The sequence below is a fragment of the Typopeltis vanoorti genome, chromosome 24 (assembly GCF_054136105.1).
Source record: "Typopeltis vanoorti isolate ZY-2024b chromosome 24, IOZ_Tvanoo_1.0, whole genome shotgun sequence".
NCBI lineage: Eukaryota > Metazoa > Arthropoda > Arachnida > Uropygi > Thelyphonidae > Typopeltis > Typopeltis vanoorti.
In genome coordinates this window covers 25,114,715-25,129,781 of record NC_143572.1, presented here as the reverse complement: position 1 = coordinate 25,129,781, position 15,067 = coordinate 25,114,715, and the positions used below count along the sequence as shown (strand labels likewise).

The following is a 15,067-nucleotide window of genomic DNA, read 5'->3' as shown; positions in this document are numbered from 1 at the left end:
ACTTCCAGCATATAAAATTGAAACCAAACATCAAGTATTATGGCAGCAAAACCAAACTGCTCCAATTAGATTGCTATTTTTTCTCAAGAATTTAAGGAACCAGATGAAATGATCAAACATTCTCAACAGTGCTTTAAAACAAGGGATGATTCTACATCAAGTCTGGTCTTCTCTAATTCAATATGACACACACATGATTACTAGTGCTTTGCAACAGGCCATGAACCAGCAAACATCACAGAAAATGTGTGCTTTCCATTGTTATTCCTGTTTTTTTAAATATTTCAGTATGCACAGTACCTGTTATAACCTGTTTTTTTTTTTTTTTAGTTTATTCACACATTTCTCCTGATGATGTGAAAAACAAGAATTGTCACAAAACTAGTATAAAAAATTATTCTATTACATATGTTTCTTTCATGTGGAATAATACTGGAAAAAACACAATTCTGCCTTATCTGCCATAAAAAAAAAAGAACATTTTCTTACAGTCTTATGGTTGACCACACCCAGATCTCTATAAAAGATGAGATCTCTCTTCTTGGGATTACTCTTCAAACTTCTTTTGTCATAAGTACATTACAACTATTGCATCTTTGGCATCAAAAAATTAGGATTTCTCTTTTACTCAAAAATAATTCAGCTATTTACTATATACAAATCCCAAATCAATCCAACCATTGAATACTGTTCTCACATTTGGGACAGTGCCCCTAACATCTTCCCAAAAATACTTGACTTAATAAATACGCTGATCCATGAATGACTCATCTCTCACTAATTCACCTCACCCACTTTCATAGAGGTATTTGGTTTCTGTTACTTTTCTATAAACACTACCACAGCCATGTTCATCTGAAGCAGCAATAATTTCTCTACCTGCTGTTAAATCCATTGAAACATGTGCAGTAACTACTCAACATACCTTAACAGTTTGACTCCAAACTCAGAGAACAAATTTCTTCTCATCCTTGTCCTATGTGTGTTTTCCATGGAATACAATCTAGAGTTATTCAAACTAAATGTAAACAAGTTCCTTCTCATCCATTCATGATACTAACATACTAAAAGTTACTCAACCTCTCAAAAATAAAAGTGCTAGAGTAACATATATTTATAATTACCTTTAAACCTGCTTAGTTTGTGATTTAGCCATTTTGTTATTTCCTGACTATATTTTAAATCCTCCTTTGAAACTCTTTTTCTTTGAACTTGTGATTTTAACAACAATTCAATTTTCTTTATTTGTTCATTATATAATGATGGCAAAGCATAGGACATACATTCAAATGACTTTACACTGGTATCACCATTTTCTTCATTGTTGTCCTCACCTTCCTAAAAATATTAAGAACAGCATATAATGTCACATAAACAAGTCGACAAGCTTTACAAAACAGTCAAATACAGTAATTATAAAAAAAAAATTTTTTCATGTATGGAACAGAAATACCGTATTTGCCAGTGTATAAGACGCACTTTTTTCTTTGAAAATAGGTCTGAAAAACAGAGTGCATCTTATAAGCTGATACTCTGTTTTTTACTACTTTCATTTCCGGACATTTTCTCTGTTCCCAATCACAAGATTTCTTTCTTGCTTCCTTGCAGTGTGTGAGAGCATTCCAGTTACGTAGATTTCAGTGGATCAAAAGGTTGGATGGATGGAAGAGGAATGAAGTTATGGATAGATAAAATTGGATTTAGGCGACCTGGCGGACTGCTTTAGAAGCCTGCCCTGCTACTATGGGATCAGTTTCGTTCTCACAGAACAGAAGATGTTAAAAATAAACTCAAGGAATTGAAAACTCAGTTAGCTGTAATTCCAGGAGGTCTACTAGTCAGCTTCAACCTTTAGATGTCTGTATTAATAAACCATTTAAGGGATTTATGAAGGAGAAGTGGAACAGCTGGATGCAGTCTTCAGATTTTGAGGTTACGCCATCAGGAAGAAGCCTAGCATTTCGTACATTTGTGAGTGGGTCAAAGCTTCATGGGATGATGTGAAAACTAAGACAGTGGTTAAATGATTTAAGAAGTGTGGCATTAGTAATGCATTGGATGGCACAGAGGACGATTTGTTGCATGAGGATTCAGATTCTGATTTAGAAGGTTTTAAGTGTCTCTTCATTTAGGTCTGGAGATGAATTTTTAGGTTATGATGAAGAAGATTAAAAGGTGGGTACTCTTTCCTAGTTAGATTGGGTATTTGTTGAAAGTAGACCTACTAATTACTTTATATTTGAAATACTGTAAATTTATTCTAATATTCAGTAATAAAGTTTTTTTCCTAAAAATTGGGTACAAAAAAGGGGGTGCGTCTTATATGCCGGCAAATACAATAATTATACTTCCATCAGTTTGGAACTAGATTAACATTGTCGATCTGGTTAAATGATGATCTCTCTCTCTCTCTCTCTCTCACTCACACACACACACACACACACACACACACACACACTGATTCACTCCAATCACTTTCTCCTAGATGTCTCTTATGCCTTTTCTATGGGTGTATTTATTATGGATTTTTGGCAAAATAGCTGTCATTTTTCTATGCCATTAACAATAACACAAGAAGCTGCTGGTTAGTGTCCACATACAGTTCAGCTTTTTTTAATTTGCTGACCTAACTTCACTTTCTTCTTTTCCATTTCATCTGATTTTGTTCTTTGAAACAGCCTTCCTTTTAATGTTTTCTCCAAGGACTAAAACCTCCAAATGTTCAAGGAAAACATCAACAAGTTCTTTCTTTTTCCTTAACAGTTTTTTTTACTTCTTTGTACATGGAAGTGCTATGCTACTGCTCTAGGTTTTACAACTTCTTAAATGAGGGAGCGATTATTTTAAAAAGTAGCAATTCAACAGCTGATTTCTTTTGACCAAATCAAAACTCAAAAATGTATGTTATTTGCCAATTCAGTTTGATTCAGTTATAGATCTGATGGAAACAGAGGAGGGGTGTGTGTGTGTGTGTGTGTGTGTAAATAATTTGTTTAAATAAAAAAAACTTTGTGCAAAACTTAAAAAGAAACAATGATTAATGGACTAAACAATGGATTTTACGATGTTATTCTCCTAGCGCATGATATTGTGTGCAAAAATAACTGGCCATGGAAAATCCAGAATCTTTTGAAAACTATTTGAGAATGACTTCTGTTCAGTCTGAGCATGTCTAGAAAAGGAATAATCAATAATTTGAAGAAAAGATACTCATATGCAAAAAAACACTGTCAGACATTGCGTTCCTAGCTAAAGTAATAGCTTTTCATTTTTAGCAGCACTGTATAGTGTGTTTGAGATTTGTTAAGAAAGCTTATTTCGAAGAAAATCCATTCTAATTCATTAATCATTATTCTTAAATCATCAAGTCTTAAATAGTGTAATATATATATATATACACACACACACACACATATCAGTGGCATATATTATGGGCGTGCGGTACCACAGAAATAACAATATCACCAATATTATATTTTTGTATTTATTCCTGTTAGAGACCACCCCTCTAACTGTTTCCTAGCTTTGCATGATTCCTAAAATGAAACACAATATACTAATGCTTTGTGAAGAGGAGATTTTTCAACACATAAACATTGCATCACATTCTCATTAATAGCCTGGGTCTGTGATAACAAATACAGACACCTTTGAGACCTTTGAACAGACGTATAGATGGTTCACCGGATCAAATTCTTAATGTTCCAGTGGTTTTAAACCACCCAGAAGGAAAGGCAGGGTGTGAGCTGAGAAAACAGCACCCAGAAATCAGTGGCTGTGATTGTTTATTGTGTCAACCAATCCACTTAAATGTTGTCATTTGTCATGAGTTGCTATTTTTGTTTTCTGAGTTTCATCTATTTTGCAGTGTGAGCTGACATGTCTAGAACATCAATATAGAGAAGTTTCTAATATATAATTTTCTATAAATAATTTATAACTTTTTGTCCATGTTTACAATGGGAAATAGTGTTCATGATCTACTGATGTTCTGTTTTCTGCTAGAGCTTTCATGGATTGTATGATTATAGTCTAAGGAGGTTGGAACTTGTGTATAAATAAGTAAAACAAGTTATTTCAGTCTTCCTTTGGTTCAATCTGGAAAAATAATAATTTCCCAAGTGATTACTTTTTCTTATTTCTGTGCATATTACATGGCTGTATTTAAAAATCATTTCAAAATTCAAATTATCCATGTCTCGCGCTAGCATTTGTCAATAATAATCTAATCTCACCACGAAAAGTAAACCCTTTGTGCTTACATAAACAGGGCATGTGAAACATAGCTATTGTTCATTTAACCTTTATGCTTTCCATATTTAAAATTATATTAACTGATAAATTAAAGTATTCAAAGTTATCCTACAATGAACTGCATTTGGATCAATTAAGATGAGTGCTGATGTGTTATACACTCTTAAAACTTTCATACATCATTAAAAATGCAATCATATGATCAAACTGACATGAATTTTGTAGTGTGGATTGCATAATCCACATGACAGCACATCCGACCTAAATGAAAAGGGGACGCTACTGATACATATTCATGAGGGTGGTCTGAAAAGTTCTCGGCCTTGACCATAGATGGCAACACTATCAGCAAGATTTTTTTTTCTAAGTTGGCACATAAGCATCCATGTGAAACTGCAAGTGGTTCTCTCAGGTAGTTTATTTTATACAGCTGTCTGAAGCAAAAGTGTTGTCTGTAACCCTTGAAATAGATAAAATTGAGTATCGTGTGGTTATAAAATTCTTTGTAAAAGAAGGCTTAACACCAAAAGAAATTCATTCGAAGTTCATAAAAATGTATGGACACTCTTCTCTTTCGTTTTTGACAATTAAGAAATGGGTTGCCGAGTTTAAACTTGGCTGTACCAGCCTTGAAGATGATCCACATGAAGGATGTCCAAAAAGTGTAACACCACTAGAAATCATTGATCAAGTGCACGATATGGTGTTGGATGATCGGCGAGTCAAAGTGCGTGAAATTGCTGAGACTATAGGCATTTCAAAAGAAAGTGTAGGATATATTTTGCATGAAGAATTGCAAATGAAAAAGCTTTGCGTAAGATGGGTACTCAGTAGATCAAAATGCACACTCGGAACAGTGCTTAGAGCATTTTAACAAAAATAAAACTGATTTTGTGCATCGATTTATTACTATGGATGAGAGCTGGATTCACCATTACACACCAGAATCCAAACAGCAGTCAAAACAGTAGAGAGAAGCCGGATGTTCAGTGCCAAAGAGGACAAAGTAGGTTCCATCAGCAGGAAAGGTCATGGCATTGGTGTTTTGGGATGCTAAAGGCATTTTTTATTATTATTATTATTATTATTCAGGCCTCCAAGGAGTCAAAAGACTCATCGAGGGAGGTCCTTCCTAAGACATAAAGTCTGTCAAGACTCATTGAGGGGAGGTCCCCCCCTGAGAAACACAAAGTTTATCATACCACTCTTTAAAGTCACTGACCGTTCTCGCTCCCACCACTCCATCAGGCAATGCATTCCACGGCTCAACCGCCCTCCACACAAAGAAACCACTCCTTACCCTCTTGCTCACAGTTTCCTTTCGTAACTTCCAGGGATGGCCTCTTGTCATCACTCCTTCCCGCTGATCAACCAAGCGAAAGAACTCCCCAGTGTCAACCCTGTAACCACCTCTCAACAGTTTAAAAGTCTCAATCATATCACCTCTCCTTCTTCTATCCGCCAAACTCTGCAGTCCACATTCTCTCAGCCGATCCTCATAACTATCCTTGTACAGTCCTGAAACCATCTTTGTCATCCGTCTTTGTATCCTTTCCACAGTTAATTTATCCCCTTCAAATCCTGGGGACCAAATCTGAGAACAATAGTCCAAGTGTGGTCTGATCAGAGACTTATACAACGGAATGATAACCCTCTTATCTCTGCAGGTCAGTGTCCTTCTCATAATAGCAGCAATCCTCTGTGTTACCTTCACCACCTTTGCAATATGTCCCCTAAACTTCAGGTTTCTATCAATCATCAACCCCAGATCTCTTGTCTCCCCTACTTCCTCCAGTATAACTCCTCCCATAGAGTATGCAGCATCCCATCGATGTTTCCCAAACCTCAAGACCTTACATTTTGCTGCATTAAACTGACACCCCCATTCATTTGCCCATCTATCTAGCTTATTTAAATCCTCTTGCAGGGCTACCACATCTGCGCTATTACTAATAATCCTTCCCAGCTTCGCATCATCCGCAAACAACTGAATATCCCCCTGCAATCCACTGGCTATGTCATTGATATAAAGGTTAAACAATATAGGTCCTAGTACTGAGCCCTGTGGGACCCCACTTGTAACCGTCTGCCTCCTGGAAACTGCTCCACCATACACAACTCTCTGATACCTATCAGACAGCCAATCCTGAATCCAGTTGACCAATCTGACATCCAGACCCATGTGCTGCAACTTAAATATCAGCTTATCATGTGGCACCCTGTCAAATGCCTTCGCCAAGTCTAAGAAAATTGCAGTATATGCCTTTCCCTAATCTAATGCTCTTGTAACTTTATTATAAAAGGCTAGCATATTGCTAAAACAAGAGCGTCCTTTCACAAATCCATGTTGATTCTCACAGATAACATTACCCTCATCTGCCCAATGCTGTACACGGTCCCTCACTACTTTCTCCAAGATCTTAACAACTACTGATGACACACAGACTGGCCTATAATTAGACACTTCTAGTCTGTTACCACCCTTATGCAATGGCACTATCTTACCTTCCTTCCATTCCCTGGGCACCTTTGCCAATCTTGAAAAGGGTAAAACAATAACAGAGGAATATTATTCTGATCTTTTAATCAAACTAGATGAAAAAATTCGTGAGAAAAGACCCGGTTTGCAGAAGAAAAATTATCTTTCATCAGAACAATGCACCTACCCACAAAGGTGTTTGAGCAATGGGAAAATTAAGGGTCTGTGCTATGAATTGTTGGAACATCCACCCTATTCCCCATATTTGGCTCCCACTGACTTCTACCTCTTCCCAAAACTAAAACTTTTCCTCACTGGTCAGCATTTTTCTTCGAATCTAGAAGTGATTGCAGCTGTAGAGGAATATTTTGCAGATCTTACTGAGAACCACTACAGGGACGGGATAATGGCGATTGAGTATCACTGGAATAAATGTATTAGTCTTAAGGGAGATTATGTTGAAAAATAAAAATAATTTGGAAATTATAAATTCGTTTTTTTTTTCATTGTTAGGACAAGAACATTTCAGACCAGCTATCAGTAAATTCGAACTTGATGAAAGAATGGAGAAACTACTTTCAAGAATTACTGAATGTTGATAATCCCCAACATTCAAGTCAGCTAGCGGACCTGAATCTAACCACCACTCTACCAATAAATTGTGAAGACCTCACTGAAAAGGATCCAAAAATAGCAATAGATCAAACCAAAGCAGGAAAGTCCCCAGGGAGTGAAGGAATTAGAGCAGAAGCTTTCAAAAATGCTGGGTATAACACATATTCCAATCTCCTTGCCATAATGAATCAAGCTTTAAACACTGGAATAATACCTCAACAATGGAAACAAAGCCTTATTGCCTCTATACCAAAAAGGGCAGTCTTAATTGAACGGATAACTATAGAGGTATTACTTTGCTATCAACCATAGTCAAAATCTACAACAGGATGATACTCAATAGAATAGAACCTTACTTAACACCACTTTTAAGAAAAAATCAAGCTGGATTTTTAAAAAAACGATGTACAATAGAACAGATACATTGCATCAGTAGAAATGTAGCAATAGAAGGTTCACGTGATAAAAACTTACTACTCATTTTAACCTTTATAGACTTCAAAAAAGCCTTTGACTCCATTAATAGAGAAGCAATGTTTAAAATACTCAGCTATGGTCTACCCTCAAAACTCATACAAGCAATCTCAGTGCCTTATAAAGATTACAATGCTACAGTAATCTTTAAAACAGAAACATTTGAATCATTTCCAGTGAAAACAGGAGTCCTGCAAGGTGACGTACTAGCACCTTATTTGTTTTTAATATGCTTGGACTACATCTTCCAGACCATCAACACAGAAGATCTTGGTTTTAACATTAAAACATCCACCCACACCATGCAAGTAACTGATCTTAGCTTTGCTGATGATGCTGTACTCATTGATACAGAACCAACAAATGCACAAAAACATCTCAGTCTACTAGAGGCACAGGCTAAACTTATTGGTCTGCAGATCAACATCCAAAAGTCCAAATTATTCTCAATAGGTTGTGAAAACTTTATACTTCATATCAACAATAAACCCTTAGAAAGAGTAAAGGATTTTCAATACCTTGGATCGTACATTAGCAATACAGAAAATGATATCAGAAAATATAAACAGCTGGCTCTAGTCTTCCATAACAAACTCCGCCCCATCTGGAAATCATCATTAGTATCATTAAAGACAAAATTAAGACTATACCATGCAACTAATAGATCCATCTTCTTGTATGGTTCTCAAACCTGGACAATAAGCACCAAAAAAACTACAGATTTAATTAACTCCTTTGGAACTACATGTCTCAGACTGATCCTTGGATACACTTGGATGGATAGCATCACTAACTCTGCTGTGCTAAATCTGGCTAAGTAAGAACCACTTGTCAGTATAGTCAAAAAACTACAACTCAGGTGGCTTGGGCATCAACTCAGACATCCTGAAGTCTCGTCCTTTTTGGAATCCCTCATCCTGCAAACCAGAAGATGGCAAACGCAGTAGAGGAAGACCATGCAAACAATTTTGGCAATATATATGTGAAACCATCAGTAGGCTGAACGGCAAAACTCCATCTGACATCTACCAGTTAGCTCAAGATAGACAGACTTGGAAGACCATAATTTGCAATATTTAATTTTTAATATAAATCTCTTTTCCCTTTTCACGTTGTATCTTATTGTGAATAAAGTATGTATGTACTCACATATGCAAAAATTTAAATAGAGTTTTAACAGAACTGTTTTTAGTTTTTAAGTTTGATTTCACTGTATTTTTCAGCTAAACTAGATATCACATTATATTTAAAAATCCTGTGGTACAAGCTTGTTAGATGAGATATAATGTAATATAGCTATGATCCAGTCAATCCATAAACTGAACGTGTGCAACAAATACATATTGAAGTTCTGAGATATTAGAGTCTATTTGTAACCTAGACTATTTATGTCTAGGTTACAAATAACAAGAGCAGAAATGCTACATGTCATAAAGAAAATACTGGAGACCAGTTATCAGACAATGTTAGTTAACAAACAATATCCAACAATGTGTATTATTAGCTTATTTAAGAGTGCGGTATGTAAATACAGTTTAATGTGCATTTCATAAAATGTTAAAAAGCAGAAATATTTATTTCTATTATTATTACATCCTGGAGTTAGCAGACTCATCGTTGGAGATTTGTTCAACTGACAATATGTTTGTCATAGGGAATCTTAAAATCCTTAATACTCCCTGAATTACATTAATAACATATTCCAGTAATGTGTTCTATTCACCCACAATTCTCTATGTAAAAAAATCTATTCCACAAATTCTTTTTCACAACACTTTTACGCAGATGGCATCTGGTTCTTTCCTTCTCACCTCCTACTCATTCTATAATCCATCTGTATTAATATGATAAAATTCCCTCACTACTTAAATGCCTCTATCATATCACCTCTTTCCCTCCTATCCACCAAACTCTGCAATCCACATTCCTTCAGCCTCTTCCCATAGCCAACATTTCAGAGTCCTGATATTGTATTAGTCAGTCATCGCTGGACCTTCTCCAATATTTCCACATCGCAATGAAAACCACGTTGGAAGTTTTTTTCCACTTGGTTAGACTATAAATTATATATTTAGTTTAATCCTTTATCCAAGTGTAAGCAAACAAAGTTTGCACCTGAAGTATCTTCAAGACTGGGGCAACTTGTGATAAACGTGGACAAACTTCACATCGCTTGCCTTAGTATCCCATAATGCAAAGCACATCTCCTTGCAGACCTTGGTATTACCTCTGGGTCTGGCTCCCACTGAAGAGACCTCAATAAAGGTCAAAACTGGTCTGGATAGTGACCCTTCCCATAATGCATAGCATTATACTTTGTCAAGAGTTGTCACCAGTCCTGAAGATGCTTCAGGTGCAAACTTTATTTGCTTACACTTGGATAAAGGATTAAACTAAATATATAACTGCCACCTTTGTCACGAGTTGCCCCAGTCCTGAAGATACTTCAGATGCAAACTTTATTTGCTTACACTTGGATAAAAGATTAAACTAAATATATAATTTATAGTCTAACCAACTGGAAGAATTAAACTAATCCTTTGATTTGTTGTGAGTGTAAGCAGTGTAAATGAATTCAAAAAATAAGTATGATAGCTGGTGCATGTAGCATATCGCCTCATTTTCTCTTAATAATAATAACAATAATAATAAATAACATAAATTCACCTCGGCACCTACCTATAGTTTTGTTGATTGTATTACCCTCAATTCCTCCTACCTATTCAAGAAAAACCTTGCAGTGCTTGAACATTGCATGCCTCAAGACCTTCAACACCCAGTATATTAACACTGATCTTACCATTTATCAATGGCATGAAGCAACCTTGTCATCTTTTGTGCTATTGAAATACTCTTCAAGTTTGTACATGAAGTCACTTCATGACTGAGCTACGTGTATAGAGGCTTCACATCAATTGCCTTAGTATACCATATTGCAATGCACATATCATTGCATTTAAACCACGAATATAATTTCTTGGCATCTTTAATTTATAGTATAACCAAGTGGGAAAACTTCAACATCTATCTCTAATCCAGATTATTTTAGTAATAAGGTGTGATACCTTTTGACTACTTGTATACGGAAATATGGCTTCAGCATTACTTTAACTTTGTTATCACTTCTGGGTCTGGCTCCCATTAATGAGACCTATATAAAGGTTGAAACTGGTCTGGGTAGTGGCCCTTTCCATATATGTCCGTAAGGATATGTGCATTGCATTATGGGATACTAAGGCAATTGATGTGAAATCATTAGCCTCTATATACAAGTAGCCCAGTCCTGAAGATACTTCAGGTGCAAACTTTGTTTGCTTACACTTGGATCAAGGATTAAACTAAATATATAATTTACAATGAAAACCAGGTGACCAAATCTGAGCAACAGTCCACGTGTAGTCTTCTTAATGATGCTTAATACACGGCACAGTCACCTCCTTATCCTGACAGATTAGTGTACTTCTTATCATGGAAGCACTACGATGTGCAGTCTTTGCAACACTTGCAATATACCTCTAAACTTCAGTCTACTGTCAACCATCACTCTCAGATCTCAAATCTCATCCACTTCCTGCAGTGCAGCATCACTAATATAGTTTACGACCTTATGTTTCTTCACCCCAAATGCAACATCTTGCACTTATTAATATATTTAAATTATAGAAACACTAATTTGTCCAAGTCAAAAGTCTATTCAAATCTTCCTGAAGGGAATTAACATCAGCAGTGCTACTTATAATTCTCTCCAACTTTTCATCATCAGCAAACAACTGAAGATCTCCAGTCAGTCCACATGATAAATCATTTACAAACAAACAAAACAGCAAGAGTCCAAGAACAAAACCTCAAGGCACACCACTAGTTACCCTCCTTTTTTGAGACACTGCTCTATTATACACAACTTGCTGGTATGTTCAGAGTGCGAATCACCAATCTATCCATTCTCATCCTCTGCAATTTGCACACCAACTTACTATTTGATAATATAAATTAAAGATGCCAAGAAATTATATTCTTGGTTTAAATGCAATGATATGAGCATTGCATTATGGGATACTAAGGCAATTGATGTGAAGCCTCGATACGAGTAGCTCAGTCATGAAGTGATTTCATGTACAAACTTGTAGAACATTTCAATAGCACTAAAGATGACATGGTTGCTTCATGCCATTGATAAATGGTAAGATCAGTGTTAAAATACTGGGTGTTGAAGGTTTTGAAGCTTGCAATGTTCGAGCACTGCAAGGTTTCTTGAATAGGTAGGAGGAATTGAGGGTAATACAATCAACAAAACTATAGGTAAGTAGGTGCTGAGGTGAATTTATTATTATTATTATTATTATTAAGAGAAAGGGAGGCCACATACTACACACACCAACTATTGTTATACCCTGATAAGTTAAGAATGTTAAATTTCCACTTATCATGGTATAATGAGCAAAGAAGTAAAAATCCTGGAAAAATAATTAAGTAAACATGCTTGTTTCTAAGTAGGTATCACTGTGAAATTTAGAAAATACTGAATACATTAATTTAAGAAGAAAGAGATAATTAATCAGCTCAAGGAGGATTTTATAATAGAAAAAAAAAGGGAATTTAGATAAATATGTATAAAGCATAGTTGCCAGAGATAAAGTGTAAATTAAGAGAGTTATGGTTTTGTGCTGATATTAAATTCAATGTAAGAATAACTTATAAAAGAAAAATAAAAATGAGCTCGAAGTTCGGGGGGAGGGAGCAGTCTGTTGCCCCAAGCGGTCGGGTGCTTGGCACATGGGGTAAATAAACAAGCAGGAGAGAACGGACGTTGTGAGGTCATGTGACAAGAAATCGAGGTGCCGGATGAACAGCGAAGTTTTGTTTTTTTTCCGATAGGGTGAACATATAAAAGGGTTAGGAACCTGTCAACGCACTCTCTTGGTTTGTTTCGTCATGTGGAGTTCTCGGATTTCCTCGAGTAGTGAAGGTTTAGCCTGGTGCTGGTTCGGGGATAGCCAAACGATACATGTTAAAGAATTATTAACTTGCATGAATTATCTGAAGAAAACTATGTTTTATGGGAAGTCATGAGTGAATAGTAATTAAGTGAATCTGAATATTTGTATATTGAAGAATGCTTAAAGTTACCAGTTGTTAGTATAGAAATTAATTAATGGAATTTAGTAGTGATCTAGATGTTAAAGAATTATTAACTTGTGCGTGAATTACTTGAGGAAAATTAATTTTAGAGATCATACCTGATGAAGTTTAGCTATTTAATTGATTTAGATTAGAATGTGTCTATTTAGAGTGATGATTGCTCATGTATGTAAACTGTAATTTTAGAAGCTAATAAACCTTGCTTGAAATTAACTAAATATGAGTCTGTGTACCGAATTCAATGCACCGCTTGTGAAACTTATTACGGATCTGAGCAGGAATTTAATTGAGTAAGGTTAAGGCTCTGATTGCAACCCTAGGTCACATGAGTATATCTTCTAACTTACTTCTTGATTGAGTTATTATCTTTAATCTAATAATTCCAAGTGGCGCAATCTAAAAATACAAATTTCTTGGGATTTTAAGAGAGGTAATGTTTTGAGGACTCTGTCACATTGAATTTTGGCTCTACCCTGAGGCTATTTCTTTGTGTGATAGAGATACCACGTGAACCACGTAGAAGAGACATCACTTTTAAGGGCTTGATATAGAGATATAAGAATTTATAAGAAAGGGGGCACAACACTATCATACTTATTCTTGAATTCATTCAACACTGCTTACACTCACAACATCTAATGGCAATCCATTCCAATCATGCACAACCCTATGAGAGAAAAATCTAGCCCTCATCCCTTTCTTAGCAGCATTCATTCTCAGCTTCCAAGAATGCCCTCTTGTCCTTTCCCCACCTCCCTAAATTGAAAAATTCCATCAACTGAAATTCTGTATGACCCTTTCAGAAGTTTGTAAGTTTGAATCATATCACACCTCTTTCTCCTGTTTGCTAGTGTCTGCAGTCTACAAATTCTCAATCAGTCTTCGGTATTCCACAATCCTGATATCATTTTTAACACTCTCCTTTGCACTCTCTCCAATATATCAGAATCACAACAGAAACCAGACCTGCCACAATAGTCCAAGTGAGTTCTTATCAAGGCCTTGTAAAGAGGCCAAATGACATCCTTATTTTTACATGTGAATGTTTGTTTCAGCATTGCAATTATCTTTTGAGATGTATTTGCAATTTTTGCTACATGTCCCCTGAACTTCAACTTGCTATCTACTAACACTCCAAGATCCCTAGCCTCATCAGTTTCTTCTAATTTTCATAACGGACATCATCCATCATGGTATTCCTTCAGCATCATCCTTTTCTTACAAATTTCTTGCTTAATAAGATTAGACATCATTTGACACCATTCTTTGAATTCTTGGAACACATTCTGATATCACATTGTTTAAATATTGTTTGAATGCTTCTGATGCACTGTTGATATTCTTCCCATCCAGCCACTGATCCTCCGCTGAACTTAGTATACTCCTCAGTTAATCATAATTTCCTGCTTTGTAGTTCAGCATGTAACCTTTTCTGAATGGAATATTCATAAACTCAGTCAATTCCCAAGTGAGTATCGCATGATTACTGTCACCAACTGGAGGCAGAACAGTTACGTCTTTAACTGAAACACCCTCTGATACTATAATCAAATCTTACACTATCTGACCTCGAGTTCCTTCTGTCAAATGCAGCTTGAGGAACTTGTCCTGCAACAGCTCAATAAATTCATTTTCATTCTTCTCATGAGATTCTACTGGTATCCAATCAAAATTTGGATAATTAAAGTCTCCCATTATGATTACTCTTTTCCTGCTCATCTTTTCTATTTGGTGATGCATTTCTTCATCACTAGCAACCGATCCACCAGGTCTGCAACAACACCCCACTATGTAATTGATCTTGTTAGATTCCACCTCACACCAGATGGCTTCAAACTCACTGCCACATGAAATATTGTTTTAGTATCATTAGCAGCATGCTCCCTCCTCTCCTATCCTCTCTATCCTTCCTAAAAATACTATACCGTTTACACTCAATGCCAGTCAGTATGTCTGATTCTGGTAGCCAGGTCTCACTAATGCCTACAATCTGAAGTCTCAACATATTGACCAAGGCAACAAACTCAACCCCTCTGTTTCTGATACTCCTAGCATTCGTGTACAGACATAATAATCTACCTGCATGTTCTTTTGTATACTCTTGAC

At 35.9% G+C, this 15,067-nt stretch overlaps 1 protein-coding gene across 13 annotated transcripts in view; it reads right to left on the bottom strand.

The window, feature by feature from the left end:
• LOC150093031 (terminal uridylyltransferase 4-like) overlaps positions 1-15,067 on the bottom strand; it is a 621,373-nt gene that overhangs the window by 411,357 nt on the left and 194,949 nt on the right. For all 13 annotated transcript variants that reach the window (XM_090413455.1, XM_090413456.1, XM_090413454.1 and 10 more), the window contains one exon: positions 1,125-1,338. In XM_090413455.1, the coding sequence (XP_090269581.1) occupies positions 1,125-1,338 (214 nt within the window). The remainder of the gene's footprint in view (positions 1-1,124; positions 1,339-15,067) is intronic.